General features: G+C 37.7%; 2 protein-coding genes across 3 annotated transcripts in view; one reads left to right on the top strand and one right to left on the bottom strand.

Annotated features, from left to right (window-relative positions):
- LOC311291374 (uncharacterized protein) overlaps positions 1–25731 on the top strand; it is a 668579-nt gene that overhangs the window by 253241 nt on the left and 389607 nt on the right. The gene's annotated exons all lie outside the window — the stretch shown is intronic.
- LOC311291416 (uncharacterized protein) overlaps positions 1–25731 on the bottom strand; it is a 57828-nt gene that overhangs the window by 22637 nt on the left and 9460 nt on the right. The window contains exons 2-5 of one of the 2 annotated variants that reach the window (XM_084410453.1): positions 23066–23401; positions 22618–22974; positions 22036–22125; positions 21165–21342 (exon numbers count right to left, since the gene is read on the bottom strand). In XM_084410453.1, the coding sequence (XP_084266579.1) occupies positions 21296–21342; positions 22036–22125; positions 22618–22974; positions 23066–23401 (830 nt within the window). In that variant the 3' untranslated portion in view covers positions 21165–21295. Of the gene's footprint in view, positions 1–21164; positions 21343–22035; positions 22126–22617; positions 22975–23065; positions 23402–25731 lie in introns of those variants that run through there. The other variant, XM_084410452.1, reaches the window with a different exon arrangement.

Raw genomic sequence — 25731 nt, 5'->3', positions numbered from 1 at the left:
CCGTCGTTGGTATAAGTAGCAGTGGGTGGAATAGACAAGAAATGTACAGTTTTCTACCATCTTGCTGACAACTTTTCTTTAGTCATTCGGCAGTCTTGAACCTCTGCAGGAAATCCACCCTTACACTTTTAATATGAAGATAATTCTTCATCATCAGATGTTTGAGTGACACTATGTCCAGTATCAGGAATAATACAGTATGATCTGTGTGTATCAATACACAACTCTGAGATCACAACGTGAATGTGTGCAAGAATAAACTGAGCATGTTCAAATGAACTCTTTCCAGACTAATTCCACTAAATGTCTTTAGAGAAAATACAGATTTCTTTACCTGTGAGAAGTGAAGAGAGAATGATCAGTCCCAGCAGACACAGATCACACTTATCATCCATTTTGTGTTTCTGTCAGTCTTTCTCTTCATTATATATAGTTACAGCTCCTCCTTTAAACATCATCAGCTCCTCCTCTGGTTGGTAACTTCCTCTGATCTCATCATCTGAGTGTTTAGTCCTGACTCTATGACACAGCTGAAGAAGTGATCAGAAAGATCTCTGGTGTAAAACTGTGTTGACTTTGAAAAGCTCTGGATCAGAAAGTGAGCTGAACTGTACAGTGGCGTCCAGAAACCAACCAAGTCCATAGAGAAGTATTATGTTTGACACTGAACAAAGTGCTTTAAAATGAACCGTTCCACTCAAATCAATACTGTGGCAGGATAAGTGATGTTGCCCTCCTATTGGCTCTGGTTAAGTGGGGCTTTGACAGACCAATGAGGTGGAAGTGACCACAGTATTTAAGGGCCCTTATTTTGACAGGTGTACGTGTCCTCTAAGTCGGGGTTCTTCCCTTCCTGGCATTTTTCATTTCGGTTCTCGGTTCCTTTAAGGTATGTTGACACTCTCTCTGGTGGTGTAATGATGTGGATTTTTTTTAAGTAATATGCTCCATTTTATAGTTTACCTAGAGAGGGGCTGGTGGTGATGACACTGTAGCAAGTTTGTGGCGGAGGTGCTGTCAGTAATAGCATGTTAGCGGGTGCGTGTGAATGCTGGCCGGTAAACAGAGCCGCAGTACCTGTTGTGAGTAACCATACAGCTCTGCGTTTGGTTGTTCTACCTAAACTGTAAGTACGCCTCTCCCTCGTTTACATTTGGGGTTTGGTGTATTTAGTTGACTTGTGCCTCTTTGTTGAAGGTAAATGGGGAAAATGGAACATCACTATCTCTAAGCCCTAACTGAAGACGCCACATGTTACACCGCTATATGTGATGTCGCTGCTGTTTTGCTTCAATATTTTGTTTGTATTGGTTTTGTTTGTTTTGCTTTTGGCAATATATTGTTTTGTTGTGTTTCCTGGCAACTTTATTTGTTCTATTTCTCGCCAACATTGTATTAGTCTTGTTTGTTTTGCTTTTGGCAATATTTTCTTTGTTTTCTTTGTTTTGCTTTTGGCAATTTCTTGTGTTGATGTGTGTCCCTTTCTTCTCTCTCCAGGATCCATTGAGGACTTGGAGTGGAACGGGGGAGGCTAGCTGCTTCATGTGATTTGTGTGCTACACCGTGTGCTGTGTGTGCTTCACTGTGTGCTGACGAAACTTCCTTATGGTGTGGGCGCTTGGTGTCTGATTTGATGTGACTTGAGGTGGGTTTGGACGACCCCTGGAGTAGTAGCGCCTGCCCTGTTCCCGCTAAGCCTGGCTCGGGAGAAGTTTGTCATGCTGGGAGAGTCCTGAAAGCGAGAGAATTTTATAATAGTGTATTTTTGTACTGCCCCTCACGTCTCAAGTTATCTGCCTTCCAAATGGTAACACTTACCTGTGTGTCCTTATTGGGGGTTATTTCCCTGGCGCCCCACCAGGGAGGCGTAGTCGGATAAAACTAGTAGTGATTTACTTTTCCCTCCACTTGAGTAATGCCACAATACAAACATATTTATCCTCTCATTAGCTATGTGTCCATCACCCTGTTTTTATGCATATTTTGAAGTATTGCATCAGAAACAAGTGATGGAAATGCAAAATTTCTAAACTTTACATTTGGATGGAAACCCAGCTATTGTAGCTACTGATTATTTGTCAGAGAAAACAATATCAACATAATGAAATATAGTTATTTGTAAGTGACCCAATACAGTGTCCTCAGAGTAATTTTTATGTGTCTATTTCTTGTCTTTTTTTCAGTTACACTTTTTTCATCACATCACTTACACATTGTGTTGCTATATGTGTGTGTACCATGAAGCTTTTATTAGGCTACTAAGTTTGTGCTTGTTAAAAACCACAAATTCACAACCTCCAGAAGTGTTGCACTAACAGATGCGTCAAGATCACACTTCATCTATATATACACAGCAAAAACTCCAGTGTTAAATTAACTCTCCTGGGAATTTATTTTATACCACACTCAAAAGTGTTAAAATAAGGGTGTCACAACTTTTTACCTCATTTACACGACAATGGTGTTTTGGGGCTTGATAACGCAAATGTTTGAAAACGGGTTTCAAAGTGCAAGTTTTTGAAAACGGTCTCCTAATAAACTATCAAAATGTGAATCTCTGAAGACGATGAGGTCATGCACATGCGTATTACGTGTTCAGTCTATAGTGTTTCATCGCCATCTGATGGCCTGGCAGCAGAATACAGGGTTTTTAGTCGTTTTTGCAGATCCGTGTGAATGGGGATCGTTTTGACAATGGTGTCGTCTGTACCCGGAAACCTCAAAGGAAAGACTTCTCCGTTTTAAGCATAACTGGGTTGTAACATCCAGACAAGAGAAAAGGTGATCAGGTGGTGTTGGTTATGTTTCGACATAATCATCATTTGACCTGAATGACTGAACTAATTTATAGTCTAATCTCTGAGTTTGATTTACCTTATTGATTACAGCCGCCCTGTGATTCTACAGCATAAGATCCAGCATTTTCAATATAATTCTAAGGATTTCTTAAAGTTGTTAAAAAATAAATAAATAAAAAAATCATTTTTTCTTTCATTATAGTACAATATAGTACTTTATACAGTACAGACTGATTCAGAGCAGCTTCACTAGGATAAACAGAAAAATAATAATGCAAACCGATTCTCCTGACTCCTGTAAAGACAATAGAGTCATTATTCAGATCAATTCAGTTCAGTGGTGATTTGCTTCAATAACTGTGTAAGGTTCATCAACTATGAAATGAAATGAAATGAAATTCATCAGAAGTAGCGCCTCCGCCCAGCCAAACTGCTACTTCTATGAACACCAGTCCCCGACTGAACTAATTGAGCCCTTAGCCACCCGGGCCGAGGCTTGGAAGCTATCCCCGGTGTGTTAAAATGGGTTCTGGACATGATGACATGAGGTTACTCGCTCCAATTTGCTCACAGACCACCCCCCATCGCGGACATAGTCAATGCTTCAGGCATGAAGGACGTGGCTCACGTCCTCCACACTGAAGTACTGAGCTTACTGGCGAAAATGCTGTCAGACTTCTATGGCTGCTACTTCCTAGTTCCCAAGAAGGATGGCGGCATCAGGCCCATCCCAGACCTCAGACATCTGAACTACGCCCTCACAAAATGGCTGTTCAAGATGCTAACTTTGAAACGAATCCTCGCGCTAGTATGCCCAGGGGCTTGTTTTTTCTCAGTGGATCTGAAAGATGCATACTTTCATATCCAGATTGTCCTCCTTCACAAACCGTTCTTGAGGTTTGCATTTCGAATGGGTTGCATATCAGTATACAGTCCTACCATTGGACTGTCTCTGGCACCACCTGACTGCATCATATCCTACAACATCTGGACAAACCTGGTTCTTATGTGAGTATCCTGTTTGTGGACTTCAACTCGGCCTTCAACACCATCATACCAATCATCCTCCTGTCCAAACTAACCCAGCTCCCTGTGCCCGCCTCCATCTGTCAGTGGATCTCCAACTTCCTGACAGACAGGCAACAGTTAGTGAGGCTGGGAAAATTCTCATCCACACCTGCATAATCAGCTCTGGCACCCCCCAGGCGTGCGTTCTCTCCCCACTGCTCTTCTCCCTGTACACCAACGACTGCACTGCAAAAGACCCCTCTGTCAAAGTCCTGAAGTTGGCAGACGACACCACACTTATCGGCCAAATCCAGGACGGTGACGAGTCTGCTTACAGGCTGTTGAAGGAGGTTGAACAGCTGGCTGTCTGGTGCAGTTATAACAACCTTGAGCTTAACACACTCAAAACAGTGGAGATGATCGTGGACTTTAGGAGAAACCCCCTGCACTCCCCACTCTCAGCATCATGAACAGCACTGTGGAAGCAGTGGAGTCATTCAGGTTCCTGGGCACCATCATCTCTCAGGACCTGAAGTAGGACATATACTAGGACATATTCCACATATACTTTCTTCACCAGCTGAAGAAGTTCAACCTGTCACAGGAGCTGCTGATACAAGTATACTCTGCAGTCACTGAATCCTCTGCACTTCTAGAACTGTCTGGTTCAGCTCAGCTATCAGATCTCAGAAGACTACAGCGGATAGTCTGCTGAGAGAATCACTGGTACACCTCTCCCCACTCTCCAAGAACTGTCCTCATCCAGAGTGAGTAAAGAGCAGGCAGAATCACCCTGGACCCCTCACACACAGGCCTCTTCCTCTTTGAACTGTCTACAAAGCTCTGAGCACCAGAACGGCCAGGCATAGGAACAGTTTCTTCCCTCCGGCAATCCACCTCATGAACAGTTAATGCCTCCACTTGGCAATAAACATGTGAAATACTTAAACACCATTTAAACATTCATTTATTTAACACACCACACGTCTTATTTACATGTCCTTGCATTTGTATTTTGTGTATTTTACTAAATCTAATTTATTTTATTTGTATTATCTGTGTCCTGTCACTGTTAGTATGTTTGAACTGTGGAAGCTTCTGTCACCAAAACAAATTCCTCGTATGTGCAAACATACCTGGCAATAAAGCTCTTTCTGATTCTGATTCTGACAACAAACTGTACAAGACATGTATCAAAATGTCATAGACTGACAAATCTATTTAAATAGTTTTTTTTTTTTTTTTTGTAGATGGTATGTGTGATGATAAACCTGTCTGTGAGAGCCAGTGCAAACCACTGAAGTGAGAGACTGATGATGTGTGACAGTGATCATGTGATCATGAACCTTGTGTAGAAGCTGCTGCTGTAGTTTGATGTTGAAGTAATCATGAAGACCTTGATTAGCAATTACAGTTTATTTTATTAAAATACTTTTGGTTGTCATACTGTAGAATTAATATAATCAATTATATGAAATTAATAACACACATGACAGTCTAGAAGAGATCAGCTGATCAGAGCACAAGATGATGATTATATCGGTATCATCATCATCAAGTAGATGACATCATCTGATCACATTTTTATCTCACTGTTCTTGCCATAACACACAGTTCCAGCAGCCAGAGAAAAACTGACCAACTAAAGCAAACACTGATCACCATAATGATGACATCAAACCAAACTATTATTATTAACAAATCATCAACATCTAAACCTCTATTAATCTCAATAAGAACTTTTCCACACATATGACAGAAATAAAGTCAGTCTGGTTAGTAATAAGTGAAGCTGGCAATGCTGTTTGTGGAGTTGTTTAATGAAGTTGGAGCCTGACATCAAATGTTTAGGCCGGCTACACACTGGCTGCCCAGCGTGGCGTTTCTGGTGCGTGAGCGTGGCGTTTTCTATGTCTTTGCACACCAGAAACGTGTCTGACGCGGCGCTGCTGCTGCTAGGTGACGATACAGCAAAGACAACGTCTGCAGTTTTGACGGCAAAATAGGCTACAGAATATTTTGTTCTGTATTGACAGGTGCAATATTTGAAAATCGGTAATTATTATTATTTCTTTTTTAAATTACATTTATATCTGCATTTATGTCAAAACCTAGAGACTTCCAAACATCAAAATATCATTTATTAATATGTATTCATATCAAAATGACATATAAACATCCTTCCCTATTCTATTTTGCCTGGAAACGCTTCCAACATGCTTGCGTGTTGCGCGAAAAATAGGCGTCGGTTCATATTTCTAGCATGCACGCGTTTTCTTCCGCACCTGAGACGTGTGTGTCACGCAGGCAGTGTGCAAGATCTAATCTGTTAACATGGGAGATGAAATAAAAACGGACACGCCACGAAGCCAGTGTGTAGCCGGCCTGACACATCAACCCAATTTTCATTTTCAACCAAAATTACACTTGTGACTCACATTGTGATCATATGGAGAGATCACTGTGAGATCAACGTGTTGACTAGGATGTTAATGAAAATAAAATAAATCTAAATTTATAAATAAGAAAAAAAAACACATTTTAATCTAAACTTGGTGTCACTATTTCTTCAGGATGATCAGAGTTTTTTCTTTGTTTTCTGAGAAGAAGAAAATAAAACGATAAACAATCCTCTGTAAGTTTTTGCTATTTTAAATATTGTTGCAGATTTGCTCAAAACTCACCAGTATTTTATTGTAATATTGCAAGCATCTCTATTTCCTCTGGGTGCTTCGAGTCCTTCCTCCCTGCAAAATAAAAGCATAGCAGTGGTAGGAAAAACCGTGTGCCTGTATGATGTGTCCCAGTAATGTAGTGTAGATGGAGAAGAGGAGGGGACCAAGAACTGAACCCTGGGGAACCCCTGTGGTCAGTTGATGTGCTCTGGATACCTTGCCTCTCCATGCGACCTTGAAGGACCTACCTGGTCCATCAGATTGTGTGCGGCTCAAAACTCACCAGCTCTTCTTGCACATATGATCAGAAGAAGAATCATAGTAGGAGCAGCAAATACTGCGATCTCAACAATAATCACAATCACTGCAGGAAACATGAGAGGAAGAAGAGAAACTGTACATGACTGAAGTCAAGGGTATTCAACTATCAACAGTTATTGATGAAGCTTTTACAGACTGACTGATAGTTTAATGTTATAAAGCTGTCAGTATAAATGAACGTGTCGTACCTCTGTATAATGATCCAGCAGTCACACTGACTTCAGTTTCTCCTGGATCTGTGGATCACGTCTGTTAGTTCAGTTCAACACATAATGCCACATATACACAACATCATCATTACATAATACTGGAGCTTCACATCACAGAAATGATGGATATGTGCACGAGTCTGTCATCTATTATCTTCTCACTTCAATCTCAAGGTGTCAGGAGGAGAATGACTATCACCATTGACCAAAAATAAATCTATTTGATGCTTTATTCATTCATAGATATTCATGTTATAACTTATAAGTGAGTTTCTAGCACACTTGCATTTCTAAGTTTGCAGAAACATTGAAATGTTGAATATCTATTTATTGACGGCATCTAAAACAAACAACGTTTCCTGTATGAAAACATTAAAATGCACAAATATTGAGGAATCCTTCGAGGGTGATGTGTGTGACAGTGATCATGTGATCATGAACTGTGTGTAGAAGCTGCTGCTGTAGTTCGTTCACACACACCTTGATTCAGAGAGATTGCTGTGGTATCTGGAGTCAGTGTTGTTGCTGTAGTTGATGTTACAACTATTAAAAAACAAGATGGAAATAGTAACATGGGATGAGTTGTGTAAGAACTGATTTTCCTGCTAAAACAAAACTCACCCTGCAATAAAGCCATAAAATGCACCCTGGACAGCAGATAGCAAAGACAGAGCACAGAACCTTGTCCTGCCCAAACTTATCTCCTTGTCCCCTTGTTTGACTTCAACTCATCCCCCCTCTCCCTCCTCAAGACACTGAAAGTTCATTAAGAATGTCTATATAACACATGGTGTATCTTGTGAATATGTTGTTTTTTCCTTTTCATGTTTGGTTTCATTTAAAGTGTCTCAGTGCGATTGGTAAAATGGTCTTAATTTCATTGCAGTCATTGGTTTAATGAGAAAGATTGAGAACTTAGGAGAATCCTGTTTCTCCTCTCTGGGTGAGATCTCTTTAAGATATCTCAAGAAACCAGTTGTTGCCCCCCTGGGGTACATGGATTGGCCCAAACAACTCTAAACAACATTTGTATAACCCCTTTTGTTCTGGTCTGGTATTTAAGGTGAGGTCACAGAGCAGTCTTTGGGACCCTGTAACCAGGATCACCCCATACAGAGCTGTTTCAGGGTTTTCCTGTTGGAACACACTCACACACCACTGTGTGTCTCTGTCAGGAATACAGTACATTGCTTACTTTTAGAGTCATCTTTGAGTGAATGATGTCATGTATCTATTATCTCTGAATTGGCTTTTAAACAGTGTTTTTGTGTAATTGGCATGATACATTTTTACCTGACAAATAAATGTTACATCTTGATTTATTCTGCATTTTTCAGAAATCATTATTTTTAGTAGACTAAAGCAGTGGTTCCCAATTCCAGTCCTCAGGACCCACTGCTCTGCACATTTTGTATGTCTCCCTTATTTAACACACCTGAACCAGATCATCAGCTCATTAGGAGAGACTCCATGAACTGAACTGAGTGTGTCAGATAAAGGTCCCTACACACCGGGACGAATATCGGCTCGCGTTATTCGCCAGTGTTTTTCAACGCGTTTTTTGTGTTCACACCCAAGCGATTTTCGCTGACGATGTGCCGAGTGAACATGCAAATTCATTCCCTGACATTAGATGGCGCTTAATGTAAAACAGAAACCACTCCATAACAGTTCTCTTTTATCAAGATTTTTGTAGTCGCCGTCGCGTTTGACATATAGTTCTTTAAGTTCCGACACCGAGACCAGCAGCTCTACATTCATCTTGCCTTGCATCTTCCTCGTCTTATTTCTTCCCGGCAGTGTAGACGCTACTTGGTGTATATCTTCTTCGCCGTTATGTATGTGTGCTCGGCAAGACCGTTTTGTGTTTGAGCGCCCTCAAGTTGTGTTTTACTGTAACTTCAGAAGCTCCAGACACGTGAACAAAAGCAGCAATCTCATTGGTCGGATAGTTTTTGACGCAGCGCGTCAAACCAAAAAAACGAACCCGAGGCGTTTTTTAAAAAATGACGCTTTTACGCGTGGCGTTTTTCGCGCCGGTGTGCACACTCACATTGGCGCCCTTTGTTTAGTCACGAGGCGTTAAACGTCGGCGAATATCGCGCGCGAAATTCGTCCCGGTGTGAACAGGCCTTAAGAGAGACATACAAAATGTGCAGAGCAGCGGGTCACGAGGACTGGAATTGGGAACCACTGGACTAAAGTGCAGTCTGGTGTTTCCGCAAATCTTTGTCCAGGATAGATCAAACTGAAGGCACTATGAATGGAGCATGGGACACATCTTAGGAAGATCTTCTGATTTCTGACTATTCCCTGACTTAGCATGTTGTACGCTGAATCTATTATAAAAAATTACATCTATGGGTCTGCAGTGAGCGGCCGCATAGAGTAAAATATTTGCACTGCACCCTCTGACTATCTCAGGACTGGCTAGTTTGTGATCGTGAGCGCACATTCGCGACGTGACGTCTCAAAGTGACACTGGGTCCTTAGTGAATGAATATTTGAAATTATGAGATGCTCAGAATAATCAAAGATCTAAATTAATTCATAATCAATATTTATGACTCAGAAACACAATCTAAATTTGATTATCATTTGAAATTGGAGTCAGATTAAGCGTAGAGCTAAACTAATATTGAAAATAAATTCCAATAAATTCAGTGAACTTCACTGGAGCGCTGAAAAGACATACACGCAATATCCCTTCGCCAGGCCGTTGGATTCCGTCGTTGGGCCAATGGATGGTCCTTGCACTTTAATTCCCTGTTGTCACTGTAAAGACGCTCATGTTAATGAAAAAAATTATAGAATTAAAAGAGGAATTACTATGAGCTTTATGAGAAATTCCTTATATGGAAAATATAAAAACGATTGTGGAGTAAAGACTATTAATAATTAGTGAAGAATATGCTCATAAAAACTTTATGTGAGATACATAAACTACCACGATAATATACAATTAATATAATGGGTACAGAAGAATTAAATAAGGCAATACAGGAGTTATTTGAGTTAAGGAAGATTACTTCTGCAATAACAAACAGTCCTGGGCCCGGTTCCCTGATAACGCTCACTCTTAGCGCGCTAAGAAGACTCAAAAGATATATCTTACCAAAGTTGTTTATGTTCCTAAGTGTGTTGAATTAGCCTAATTGAATACTGTCTGGGTGTATTAAAACTTCAGAATTATATTCGTATAGACCTGCAACAGTGATAAGGTAAAGCTAAGAGTGGTCCAGAAAGTGTGACTTACAGAAGATATACTTAGCGTACGAACGTGTCGGGAATCGTGCCATAACGTTAAGAGAGAGGTTAAGGAATAGGTTAAGAACTACTTAGCGATAAGAACGTTTTGGGGAACCGGGCCCTGTACAATAAATAATTTATTTAATTTATTTACAATAAATCCCAACAATAGATGAAACGTTTAAATAAGTAACAAATAAAGCATTAACCAGAGTAACAGAGTCAGATAGGCGTTATGGTATTAATGCGGTTGAACAATTGAGGGAAGGTTAATTTCTCTTAATATTGGATTTGGCTTATGGCTTTTGGTCGACTCCATTAGCAGAGGTTAGTCAAGAAAAGACTTATTCTACTGTAAATAACAAACATTACGTATATCAGAGATTACCAAAGGGATATGTAAATTCCTCAGCAGTATTTCTATTAAAGAATCACCTGTGGAAGTTTATATTGATGATATAAATAATAATAAAAGGTTTTAAGTTAATTGGCTTGCCGAGGCTGGATTTAAAATTAATATATACAATATATAAAAGTGAAGTAATGGCAGATATGGTTAGGATCTTAGGTATCTGTAGGAAACAAAAGATTTAAGCAATCCATGAAAGAGCGATAGCAGATCTAAAACCCCAGAGAGAGTTAGAAAGATACACAAAGTAAAGGGGCTTATGAATTATATGAGAGATATAATTCCTGAATTTAGTCAGAAAGATAGACTAATGCATGCTACAATAAAAGGCAATACATTGTGTTGTAATGAATAGGCAGATAAAAACACTTCAAGAGTGAAAAAAACTATTTTAAGCTCTTAGAAGGAAGAGATGAGGAGAAGGCTCTTGAGGTTGATCTATAGATGTAGATTTAATTGGTTATCAATTAATAGCAAGGAATAAGAAGAGCAATATACCAATATGAATCAAGTATTTAAGCTGGGAAAATCCAGAAAAGAAATTTCTTTCTGTAGAGAAGAAACTATAGCAGCTATGAGTAAAAGATATGCAGAATTACCAGATCTTGCAAGAGAAAATAAATAAATAAATAAATAAAATAAATAAAGGAATAGACTAATTAATACAGATAAAACAATAAAGGGGCATTAAACTAAAGATAAGTATAAAATGCAAAAACCCAAACTTATTTGAGCAACAATAGGATAATAAACACTTAGATCCAAATGTGAGGATATTAAATAAAGAGTGTAAATGTGACAGAAGAAATATGAATGTATTTAAAGGTAAGATAGTAGATAGATCAAAGACTCTTGAAGAGTATAATGCTCACTGGGTGTATATTATAAAACATAAAAAGGGTGAAGAAATAAGAGACATGGGCTTAGTCCTGGGTACTACTCAATATGTAGAAGTTATAGCTGTATTAAAAGCACTAGAAAGGCTAAAAGAAATAAATGCTGCACAAGTTATTATTATAACGGAGAGCAAAAAGGTTGAGACAAGTTTAAATGCAAACGTAGACATTTGGAGAGAGAACATGTTCGTTAAGTTTAACATAAAACCTGTTGAACACAGAGTGACTTATGGAAGAAGATTAATGATCTAGTGAGGAATTTGGACCTAGCAGTGATTTATCAGCATGAGCATTCAACGTGAAACACAGAGATAGCTTTAAGAAACAAAGAAGTAGATAAATTATAAAAAGAAGAATTATAATTAAAGAAAATGAGACAGTTGTATTAAGAAAATACACAATTATAGGAAATATTCTGTAAACCTAAAAATGATAATATAGATAATTATATTAATAGGGGAAGACAAAAATGATAAGAATTGATTATGTTAGAATCACACCAGAAAGAGTCGACCAAGGGTGTTGACTGTAAATAGCTGGACCTTAAATCTTAGGTCAAAAGTAGGAAAATAAATATATATTAGTAGCAGTAGATACCTGTAGTCTTTTGGTAAATATAAAGACACTATTGTAAATCCCTTTATAAAAGCAATAGAGGAGTTACTGACAGCATGCTTTAGACCCGAGAATATACTTAAAATATAACTTTAAAAAGTTTCTTTAGAGCAAATCATAAGGACATAAGATGGGATGAAAAGATTGAGGAGTCATTAAATTATAATAATTTAATGTAAATCAAAAAGATAAAGAGAAAAATAAACAATATAATGACAAACATCAGGTTGTGTAGATAAAATTGGATAATAAGAAGTTAACTATTAAATAGTGTTACTAATAGTATTACTAATATAACTTGTTTTTGTTTCTGTATTGTTTTGTAATTGTTTCTGTTTGTATTTTAATTGTAATATAATCTGCAACTGCAATCTCTCATTTCTTAGACTGGGCGAATGTATATTGTCCATCTAAGTATGAACTGATTGTTTGTTCTTTACTGTTATTGTGAAGCGTCCTTGAGCTTGGGAAAGGCACAATGTAAATTAAACATTATTATCAACTAAACCTTTTAAGGATTTAATTACTAAGAAAGATAAAGTTGTTTTTTTTTTTTTTTTTTTTTTTTGATAAACACACAGTATGATTTGAGAAAATGAGCGTTGGAGTAAGAAAACATTTATATTTATGGAATAAGAAAGGAAGGAAGGTAGAATTACCTTAAAGAAAAAGACATTGTATCTTACAAAGAGTGTAAAATAACTAATTAAAGACCAAAGAAAAGAAAAAAAGAAAGAGTATAAAATACTTCTAACATGCTCTTTTAATTAAAAAGAGTGAAACGATATAAAAAAATAAGTTTCTTACCTATATTTGTGATAACTGCGTTAAAGATCCTAGAATGGAACAGAACAAACTCATTCTAGACTACTTTTGTGTGTGTGTGTGTGTGTGTGTGTGTGTGTGTGTGTGTGTGTGCGTGCGTTTGATTTATATTACATTGTGGGAACCAAATGTCCCCACAAGGATAGTAAAACCTGAGATCACCTCCATTGTGGGGACCAGCCAGCGGGGGGAATGGGTAAATAAACATACAAAATTGTATTTTTTGAAAATGTAAAAATGCAGAAAGTTTTCTGTGATGGGTAGGTTTAGGGGTAGGGTAAGGGGACAGAACATACAGTTTGTACTGTATAAAAACCATTAAGTCTATGGAGAGTCCCCACAAAGATAGTGAACCAGACGTGTGTGTGTGTGTGTGTGTGTGTGTGTGTGTGTGTGTGTGTGTGTGTGTGTGTGAGAGAGAGACAGCAAGAATGCAGATTTATGAGGTAATAAAACTACTGATAGTGTGTCTCTGGATGGAGCGAGGTTAAAGAGAATAAAATAAGCAAAGTTGAACGTGAATAAAAGTGTTCAATAACGTGTCATATATGATACAAAGCTAAATATGAAACAAGACTGGACATGGCAGAGCAAGTAAACGAGGCTGTAAACAAATAATGTAAATTTGTTGGCAATGGCTTGGATATCTGACACCGAATTAAGAAAACCCTTGACAGAAGGGGAATACGTGTTAGTAGAGTTTTAGAAGGGGAATAAAGCCCAATTTAAAGAGAAAAATCTTCTAACACAGAAAACAAGAACTTGGAACTTCAGAAGCAAATACTGAAGAGTGTTTAAGAAGGAGCCGAATGATTAATGACTAAGAGATGTCTTACAGATGTAACGATAAACTGGACGGAAGCAAATGCAAGTGCAAAGATGTATTTATTAGATAACAAATGCTCAATGGTAAAGACAGAACAATGCAATAATAACTCCAGCGCTGAATGCAGTGTCTCGAAGGTGAAGATCGATGATCAGGAACACAACAGCAGGAGAGCGTGACGCAGGGACTGAGACAGGCAAATCCTATGGTGCAGAGTGAGGGTGATGGTGAATCCACGGTGAGATCAGCGGTGAAGTAATCCAGAGTCCAGTACACAGGACACACGAGGGAACAGGCACGAAGACAGGATACTCAAACAACGATCTGACAAACGTGAGACGAAAGACAGGGCATTAAATAGGCTGGTGAGATGACATACAGCTGCCCCTGATCACAGATAATCAGCGGTAACGCCACATGAAACAATCAGCGTAACAAAACACATTTAACACACACACAAACACACAGGACAAGAATGAGACAGCGGATCTACCAACCGTGACAACAGAGAGCTCAACTTTATGTTATATCTTTCAGGAGATAGAGTCTGGATCGAGATGTTGGGCTAACAGAGGTGTCCCAGAATAACACAACGACAGGAGAAAGGCTTGTTTAAGTCAAGTGTTGTGGTAACATTGATAAACATAGCAGTAGTCATGGTGGTGTTCTGGGTTGTAGTCAAATTTTTATTAAGAATTTGACTACAATAAATCAAGACACTGTGGAAAAAAGGTGAGACATATAGATCCTGGCTACAAAATGGATGCAACCTTTGTGATAGACAAAGAGATTGACTGATTCAGAACAATTGATATAGAATCTAATGAATCATTATGATAGGTGAAAAAAAAAAAAAAAATGTAAATGTAAGACATTTAATGAAGATTGCAAGGAGTATTATACAAGAGAAAAGTATATGTTATATGAAACTTTGCAGAAATTAAGAAATCCAATTCCTAGTTTAACCCTAAAACTGGCGATGTGATCTGGGTGTAACATAGTTTTTGTCGTCTTTTTTGGGGCGTAAGAATGATTTTTTCATCAAATCCTTTTATCATTTATCACAGCCTGTCTGTCTTGAGTATGCTGGTCACATGATTTCTTTAAAAAGTTTTTGTGATTAATAAGTCAGCCTGACCTAAATCCAACATGGCTGCCAGTGGTGCAGGACATTCAGATTTTGAGATAAGTAAATATATATTAAACTTACTTTTCTTTTGAAAAAATAATACTAACATTAATTATGAACATTGTCTTAAGGTGCTGAAAAAGAAAATTTATAAAAATGTTGTTCATGTTGTTATTTAGCACGTTTTGAAATATATGTTACACCTGAGTTACATTGCCACTTTTGGGTATAAAATAGGGATTCACTTTGTATTAATTTTTGTAACAATCTTTGCATTCTGAGTTTTTTTTTTTTTTTTTTACAAATTATAAAATGTACAGGTTAAACTGATACAGCCTGGTCTGTCTTGAGTATGCTGGTCACATGATTTGCTTCAAGTTATCTGTGATCAATTAGTCAGCCTGACCTAAATCCAACATTTTTTACCATTTTACCAATTTTTTTTTGGTAACACAAGGTCCGATTTCAAAACGGGTTTCAAAGGCTGAATCTTGAGTTTGTAATGTTTCCAATGATATATAATATGTTAAAAAAAATTTTAACTGGGTTGTTTAGAGTTCATAGCAAGTTTATAATTCAACAGTTAAAGCATGAAATAAGGTACCACAAATTAGTGAATTTGAGCTTAATGTGGGTATATAATCAGTAAAAAGTTAATCATTAAAAAATGTGTAATCATTAAAGGGGTCATATAATGTCATTTTTGTACAAGCTAATATGATTCTTTAGGGTCTAAATTAAAAGTTTGTAATATACTTTAATTAAAAATTCTCATTAGTATTGTAAGAAAACACTAATTTTACCTGGTCAAAAACAGCTCTGTTTTCAGCACGCCGTTTAAGTGCATGTGTCTTTAAATGATAATGAGCTTTGCTCACCCCGCCCCTCTGTTTTGTGCGTACACCGTTTGTAACACTATAACACAATAACCATAACGCGTCGTTCATTATAAACGTGGGATTATGTTAATATTAATTATATTGATAACGTCATACAAAGAAAACATGCCGTGTAAAAATAGCCGCATTCATTGTGAAGCGTGCAAGCGATTTGCAAAGATTAATATAAAGGTCAATAAAACGTTACACTCACTTCAGCTCTTCTGGAGGTGCAGCAGGAACACGAATAGTTGGTAGGCTACTGATCCTTTTATCAGGAGCAGCTTCTTAGCAAAAACAGCTATACTGATCCTCGTTTGTAAAGCAGTCTGGTGAAATGATTCGCGCAAACATGAAAAGCATTGACGTTGATCGTGGGGAATGAATATTCCCTTCGAAAACAAACTCAGCCACTGCGTCTTCAGCTGTACGGATTTAGGAACATGAATATGATTCTGTGTTCGTTATTACACCCAAGAACTGAACACCACAATCTCTTGAGAAGACGCCATTCTACTCAGTGCTCCAGCTATCAACAATGAACGTGCCTATCGGCACTGATATGATTGACAGCTCGCTCGCGAGGGCGGGTCTGTGTTGAAACGCTGCTGTCAATCAACCATCGTGGGAGGGGAGTCGATTTTGTGACGTCACAAAATCGAACAGCGTGATTTGAGACAGGAGGAAACATATAAGAAGATTTAAAAAAAAACACTGGATGGATTTTTATCATTTTATGATGGTTGTGTACAGGCACTGCCAACACACATTTCAGTACAATCAACTTGTAAAAGTGCATGTACCATTATGTGACCCCTTTAAAAGAAAATCAGCCATATACTGTATATCAATGTGATTCATAACCCACTAATGTTGTGCACTAGAGGGAGCCACAGGACTGCAAATTCTTCAAGATCTGAGTGTAAAGGTGCTGTATGTAACTTTTTTACTCTACTGAAGCATAGAAATAGCATCATATGTTTATAAAGCTTGGAAGAGCCAGGACATTTTTTAATATAACTCTGATTGTGTTTGTCTGAAAGAAGAATGTCATATACACCTAAGATGATTTGAGGGTGAGTAAATCATGGGCTAATTTTCACTGTTGGGTGAACTATCCCTTTAATACGCTTAAAACAGTGGAGATGATCGTGGACTTCAGGAGAAACGCCCCAGCATCATTCCCACTCACCATCATGAACAGCATGAGTCTTTCAGCACCATCTCTCAGGACCTGAAGGAGGAGTTCCACATAGACTCTATTGTCAAAACTACAGACAATGGAGCCAACATTGCAAAGGCCAAATCCATAAATGACTGGGCATGACCGCAGTGTTCTGGGCACTATCATCTCTCAGGACTTGAAGTGGGACAATCACATAGACTCCAGAAAGCAATGTACTTCCTTCAACAGCTGAAGAAGTTCAACCTGTCACAGGAGCTGCTGATACAAGTATACTCTGCAGTCACTGAATCCTCTGCACTTCTAGAACTGTCTGGTTCAGCTCAGCTATCAGATCTCAGATAGTCTGCTGAGAGAATCACTGGTACAACCTTCCCACTCTCCAAGAACTGTACTCATCCAGAGTGAGTAAAGAGCTGGCTAAATCATTAGGGGCTTTCAGCCGTGTTCACACCGCAGGAACTAGTAGGAACAATTTTATTTCTAGGAACTCCTTTTGGAAGAATTAATTTAGTCCTACTTCAGAGTCGGTCTAAACCACACTGTTAACGATTTTCACAAAAAATACATTACTGGCAGCACGGTTGCCAACAAGTTACTGTATTTCAATTTACAGAAACTATACTGTAATTCACTTTACAGTACACACGATCAGTACTGTAAACTACAAAACAGTACTTTACTGTATTTTTACTGTAATTTGGTCTGCTTCTGCTGTAATTAATTATACGGTATTGTACAGTAATATCTATATTGATACATTGCTGCTTAATTTTATTTTAATTTTTAAAATAATTACTAATAATGATAATATTATAATTATATAATATGTAGTTATTACAGTATATACATCTATAGGTAATAATATTATAATGCAACTTCAGAATAACTGCAAAACAAAAGACAATCCAAACAATGTTCTTGTCAAAAATATTTTTTATTCATCAATTATAAACTATTAAAACCATTGTATTTTACACCATTGCATGTTCAGTTTACAGTTATAAGCAGCTTTTAAAGGGATAGTTCACCCATTTCCTCTCCCTCAAGTTGTTCAAAACCTGTATGAATTTATTTCTTCTGTTGAACACAAACAATAATATTTTGAAGAATGTCGGAAATTAAACGGTAGTTGATGGTGGCTATTGACTTCCATAGTAGGAAAAAAAATACTATGGAAGTCGTTGGTTACCGTCATCTGTCTAGTTACCGACATTCTTTAAAATATCTTATTTTGTGTTCAGCAGAATAAAGAAACTCATACAGGTTTGGAACAACATGAGGGTGAGTAAGTTATGACAAATATAATTTTTGGGTGAACTATTCCTTTAAAGGGTTAGTTCACGATGCCACAAAAAAAATGAAAATTACCCCAAGATTTACTCACCCTCAACTCATCCTAGGTGTGTATGACATTCTTCTTTCAGACGAATACAATCAGAGTTATAAAAAAAGAAAATTCTGGCTCTTCAAAGCTTTATAAAGGCAGTGAATGATTGTTTCTGTTTTGAAAGTCCATAAAAGTGCATCCATCCATCATAAAAGTGCATCTATTCATGATAAAAGTGCATCTATTCATGATAAAAGTGCTCCACACGGCTCTGGGGGGTTAATAAAGGCTTTCTGAAGCGAAGCCATGTAAGAAAAATATTCATATTCAAGTTCCGCTTTAGATTTAAGTCGAATCCGTATGTTCATTTGGCCGGAAGCTAGTTATTTTACTTTATAAAGTTTTAAATACAGATATTTTTCTTACACAAACGCATCACTTCGCTTCAGAAAGCCATGATTAATCCCCTAGAGCCGTGTGGAGCACTTTTATCATGAATAAAAAAATAAAATAAAGCTGTCGACCTCCAAAAAATTGCGTTTAAGGAGACAAAGATGGACGTGGCATCGTGAGAGGGTATGTTATAGAGGCAAGGTATGTGCCATCTAGGTGGCTGCAGCAATGGGGACTACAAACCAAGATGGCCACCTGGTCCTGGACTACAGTTACCACCAGGGACACAGCTGTTGTGAGTGAAGGAGAAAAGCTGTTAATGAGCTGAGGACAGAGAGACTGGCTGTTTTTTGTTAGAAAGCATAAAGAGAAGCTGGAAAAGTGTATTGGTTAAGTGACTTGATCTCTGCCTGGACTTTATTTGTGAAGCAACCCACACTTTGGTGATAGTCTGCCTCTCACAAGGCCACAGTGGATACTAGGTTGACCATACGTCCTCTTTCCCGGACATGCCCTATTTTTTGGACCTAAAGAAAAAATGCGTCCGGCCGGGATTTCTAGATCGCCCAAAATGTCGGGGATTCGGCTTTTGCTTTCTACAGTCGCCATTCATTATGTTTACATGCACACCTTTTGTTTCAATCGGACTGAATTCATTAAGATTGATGAATCTGAATGTACTGTTTCGGGTTGATGTGCGTTTTTGCATTGCTTTAAGTCCCGCCTTCTCGCACGTCACCATTGGTTGATCGGTCATGTAAGTAACGCAAACATTGGTCAAATTGCATCTCAGTCATTACCCTCAGCACCACGGCAACAGCCAAGAGACACAGAGCAGCGCATGCTTGTCAACAGTGGCTCCTGAACAGCGTAAAAGAAAAGCCCAAATGTAAATTCACAGATGATTTACAGAGAAAATTCCTGTGTTATCGTCTCGGTAGGGATCCGTGTAAAGCAGACTGCATGACCTGAAAGCTGGCACGTACATGTCGTAAAGGTGCTAGCGACCTCGAAGCCCACATAAGTATACAAGAGAACATCTGTGTAACGATTGAATCCACTGGAGATAAGCTGGTTGAGAACCCAAATGCAACTTTACTTCAAAACATAAAACAAGGGCATGGCAAGGCATGAAACTCAGAACAAGGAACAAAAACCTGGACAAACAGTCAATACTAGACACAGGGCAAACATGAGGGCTTAAATACAACACAAGACTAACGACTAGACAAGGGACACCGGTGAACAATTAAATAATGAACTAATAGGCTTGTTCGACTTGAACCGGCGCTGCACAGACCGATCGGTTTATGACATCAAAGTACCGCGAGAGCAATTCAAAAGCATAAGGAGCCGTCTACTTTCTATTCGCTCTCGCGGTACTTTGATGTCATTCAATGATCAGTCTGTGCAGCGCCGGTTCAAGAACAAGCCTAATGACAACATGACACATCAGACAAGGGAACACATGGCAGGATCACATGACTAGAACAAGGGATCACATGACATACATGAAACAGGAACAAGAAACAAAACCCAATACCTAAATGCGCTCTGTTTCTATTTCAATTATTTCTGTGAACAGTGTGTTTGAAAACTATATCAATAGATAGCCTAGTAGGGAGTTAATCATTTTACTGGGAAAATGCACAAGAAAAATGGGCTCTTTGTAAAAAAAAAATTTTTATTTGTTTATTTTGGTCTATAGGGTTAGAAAAAAACAAAACAGAATAAAAGCTCAAAACAAACTGTAGGCCTATATATTTATTTTATTTATTATATTATAATCTATGTGATCAACACAACTCGCAGTGACCCAAAAGCAGTAGGCAGAAGCTTTGCTTATTACACATACTGTACATTTCAGCCTCAGTTCAGTCTTTTTTCCACCATTAATCATATTAAACAACAGAATACGGCCATTCAACTTTAACAAAAATGTAAAGAATAACCTTCCTTTTAACATAAATGTATTAATTCTATTATTAAAATTTTTCTGTGAACCTTAGATGGTTCATATACATTTGTATGTCTGATACGGTTTCATATATAAGATTTTGGATGCTGTCAATAGATATTTTACATTTCAATGTCTGTTTCAGTGGTTCTTTGGGCTTCCAAATTACAAAAGCACAGACGTTGTACAAACAGTACAAAATGTTATGTATGAAGAAAAAACCTAACATTAAAATAAGCTAAAACAACACAAAATTCAGCAATTGTTTTTAAATAGTTTTGGAAACAATCCTGGAAACCTGGATATACAAGATAGCCTACATTTAAAAGAGGGATTTTCTAGACCTGGAAAAGTCATGGTCAAACTAACACACATGTGTTTCTGCCTAATTGTTGTATTTTGTTCTAGTGCTTCCAGAACTGTTTTAATAACCTTTGGTAAAGTTTTTATTTAGCAATGTGGAACTAGTGTGACTACATATTTTCAGGAGTATTTTCAGAGCGATGAACTCACTGTTGAGGTTTGGAAGAGTTTATTCGTTTATTAGAGAAACACGAGTGGTTAAAGAAGAAAGAAAGAAGAGGAACTGACATCTTAACCCACACAGAACTGATCATCTCTGAACCCAGTTTGGACTGAACCTGGTGAAACAAAAATAACTTATTTAACTTATTTTATATTACTGTGTTTAACCAAATACATAAACACGGCACGTTGAATAGCATAATTATCTTTATTTATCATGTAAATTGATGCTTGTGATGATGATTTTATAGAAATTGATATGTATTAAAAGCCATCTGTACACTAACAGACTGTACCTCATATGTTCACTAAATGAATGTGACATGATTGATTAGGATTGTCTGGATGAGAATGATGTGTGTGACATTTAATGTGTTGTTGCTGTCGTTGATGTTACAACTGTTAAAAACAAAATGGAAATATAAATATATAATATTTTAATGCATGAACACAATGTCAAGGCATTTATTTTACAAATTGCTGTAGTCCAGAGCTACAGTATCAGTGCTTGAGCCGCTCACATTAACATGGGATGAGTTGTGTTTAATAAATCCTCACTATGATTTTATTAATTTATCATAGCAGTGGCGTGAGTTACACTAGCTGTATATTATGATTATTTTGCATCAGACCACAGACTGTACAAGACCGGTCATATGTATCAAAATGTCATAAACTCACTGACAAATCTGACTAAAGAGCTTTTTTTGATGCTAATATGTGTGATGATAAAGCAGTCTGTGAGAGCCAGTGCAAACCACTGAAGCGAGAGACTGATGATGTGTGACAGTGATCATGTGATCATGAACCTTGTGTAGAAGCTGCTGCTGTAGTTCGGCTTGATGTCTTCTCAGAGTTTGAGCTTCTGACTGGAGTCAGTGTTGTTGAAGCGACTGGAGCTGCAGAAGATGAATGTTCAGACGCATCAGGACATTAACATCATATTTTCATATTGATCATGACATGCAGTTTGTGTTCAATCATCACAGCTTACAGTGGCAGTAGTTGAGAAGAGAGATGTTACTGTATCATTTATTCCTGGTTTATATGAGAGTGAAACACAGTGAGCTGCTTCCCATAAACCTTCAGCTTTCCTGAATCAATGACATTATTAAGCCTTAGAATTCCTCAAACTGCATAAAAATCCTTATTATTCCCAATATTGACGTCCCTCATGGGTCATACATGAAATATTGCATCAATCAGAAGAGTCTATTTTAGCCTAGTATGACCCATAGGAGGTCAATATTGGGAATTATAAGGAATTTTATGCAGTTTATGACTTTGACCACTAATATTTTACAATTGCCAAAACGTATGAAGCCATCAGGAAGAGTAGAGCCAGTGTGTGAAAGTTTTCACAAATCTGTCAGAAAAGAGTGTTTTCTCACCTGAATACTTGACAGTGTATCTGACTGAGGTCTCGAGTTGATTTCTGTGAGTAAGCCGACATCTCCACTCTCTGTTGTTATCTTCATTCAGGAGTGTTGTAGTCAGAGTGATGATACAGTGATATCGATCTGATGATGATAATATCTGATATCTGGAGTCTGTCTTCAGATCAACATCAGCCTGATTCACCCACAACAGCTCAACTCCCTCAGAACGGACCCGATCATCACAGGAGAATCCAGTATATAAATACAACTGACAGGAGAGAGTCACAGAGCGGCCTGGACTGATCTCAGTCTGTGAGGATGATGAAGATGATGATGATGATGATGATGATGATGATGGAGACACTGAAACTGAACACAAGACACAAATCACAGACTCTTCAATCATCATCAGAGTTTAATAAAGAATCTTTTTAAATTGACCACATAATCATAAACTTACCATGAAGAACATGCAGATAAACATCAGCATCAGGTCCTTGTTGGTGGTCTTTTCCATCCACATTTATCCATTGTTGGCAGATGTATAATCCATAATCTTCTTCTGTGACGTTCTTGATGTTCAGAGAGCAGTCAGACTCCAGACTCAGTCTCTCATGTCTCTCTGTGTCTTTCTTCTTTATCCCTAAAGTAATCAGTTCAACTACTGCTGAATGTCTGAGTCTGTTAGAGTAGGTCCATGTAGTTTTAGATGTGCAGTCAGAAAGAGCATTATTACAGGACAGACGCACATTTCCACCAGAACTGATGAACACATGATCCTCCACTCCACTGATACCTGAAACACAGAATATCTCAGTGATCATTATGATATTCATAAATGAAAATAATAAACCATACCAGCATAATAAGCAGAAGATTCAAATCATACAGTCTTTTTCCGGTGTTTGATAGTTAATGCATTAATTAACATTTATGGATAAACCAAATCAAACGCCTCTTTAAGAAGTAATAAGAAATACCCTGAGTTTGAAACAAATGTAAATAATGTAATATCATCATATCTTGAGCTCTTGATTTCAGCTTTGTCATAAACATTACTGGACGGCACAGGATTAGTTGATCCTCCTCTTCAACCGTAGAAAATACACTAATAACTGACCTTAAAAGCTCTTTATCTGTTCTGTGTTTCTCTCTTTCCTTCAAACTCACCCTACTGTGACTTATGCACAGCTAAATACAAAATAACAATTCAAAACCCACAAAGAATATTTGTGGAACAGTTCCCAAAGGAAGGAGCAAAACTCAGGGAAGGTTTGCTGGGATCAGTAGTTCACTCTCCATCCAGACACAGTCGTGATGATACTGTACTTCTGTTCTCTGACCACACAACATCACTGAGCTGAGCTGAACACTCGTTGTGTGTTTGATAGTAAGTTTATGATCAATCATGAGCTGAGTTTGGGAAGTAGTTAACAGTGAATTTGATCATGATTAGGGCCCTCTCAAGTAAAGTCATGACAAAATAATGCATTAACAAATCATTTAATACTAATTAATAATACAAATATTATATATATATTTTTTTTTGGTTTACTTCTCATCTATGAATTAATGCTATGGTTTGGGAGATTTGAAGTACTTTTGTACCTATTTACTGCAAAATACCTCAGCTACACCATTAGCATGCATATTAATGAAATATTACCTTTTTATGAAAAAAAAAAAAAAAAACACATTAATGATGATCGAAATGAAATATGAGTTGTTTCTGGATATTGATCTCGGTGTGAGATGCATAATTCTTCATCTGCTGGTTAGAATTTTTTTTGCAGATAATATAGTTTTGCCAAAAAGTGTAATTACCGTACACTTCCAGCAGAGGCGCCATAGAGATCCATTCATTTTTTGGATGTGACTGACTGCTCTTATAACAGCTTTTGTCATGAATATATATATTTAAACTTTTTAAAATACATTAAATCAGTGTTTTTTTGTTGTTATTTGAGGTCTTTTGAAGTGTCTTGTTTTTGCAATAATGGCACATACATTTTCAGTAATGACACTAAAAGAAAAGACTTGAATGCAGTTACTTTTTTTTTTTTTCAATAATCCAAAATATATAAAATCATTAACTTTAGAATAAGAAAAACATTTTTAGTACATAAAAGTAAATAGAGCCTGACATCAAACAAATGTTTAGACGTCAACCCAGTTTTCATTTTCAACCAAAATTTGACGTCTGCTCGATGTTGGAGTCCATGTCCAATAACATTTCTATCTGGGATGAGCTCATATTGTGATCATAGTATGAGCACACAGTGAGTGCGCTGTGAGGTTACACTTTTAGCTAGGGCTGTAGTAGGCTACTCGAGTCCAGTCTTTCTATGGTCTCGGACTCGCTGGCTTTCGGACTCTGACTTGTCTCGGTCTCGGCCACTGGTCTTGCCAAATATGACTTTTGGTCTCGACCGAGTCCAGGTGTCTTTATTATGTTCCCAGTAAGCACACATAGCCTACGTTGCCACGATATTAAAACAAAATATTATTGGAGGGAAAGTGAAACACTGAAGAAGACCCAGTAGGGTCGAAACGTTGCTTTTTTTATTAAAATATGGGAGTAAGCAGTGTTGCGGACATTTCAATCTTTTCTATTTAGTAGTCCTTTTTGTCCAGCACCTGCCAGATGTTGGGATGTGCACACAATAATCTCAACATACAAAGTGAAACACTGGCCACCTAATAACTAGCGATGGGCATTTCGGCTCTTTTTCGAGTAAAAAAATAAATGTTTAAATAAACTCGCTGAAAGTCCACCGCTAGTGCAACGTGAATATTCACATTTTGAATTGTCCATAACAACCCGAAAACTTGCCTGCTTGCCTTGCACATCTAATTAATGGGCAAAGTTTTCCGTCTTTTTTTTTTTTTTGATGTGGATGTTATAGAGCTTGTAGAAGTTTAGCTCTTGCGTTCTTCTGAACATCTCGCTGAATGACATCTGAACATTGCCCGATGTCTGAGTCATATCACTCCATAATCTGCCTCTCTTTTAAATGCCTATTCCACGAGTGGTGGGCTCCAATGACTGGCTGTTTTAAAATATAGCTAATATCGAAACAAAATAACCCAGCAGTCTCATCTACGAGACGTTTAGGCCTCCTCCAA

This window comes from Rutilus rutilus (genome assembly GCF_951802725.1).
Source record: "Rutilus rutilus genome assembly, chromosome: 1".
Lineage (NCBI taxonomy): Eukaryota > Metazoa > Chordata > Actinopteri > Cypriniformes > Leuciscidae > Rutilus > Rutilus rutilus.
Note: the sequence above shows the minus strand (reverse complement) of the source record. Positions and strands in the feature narration are given on the sequence as shown.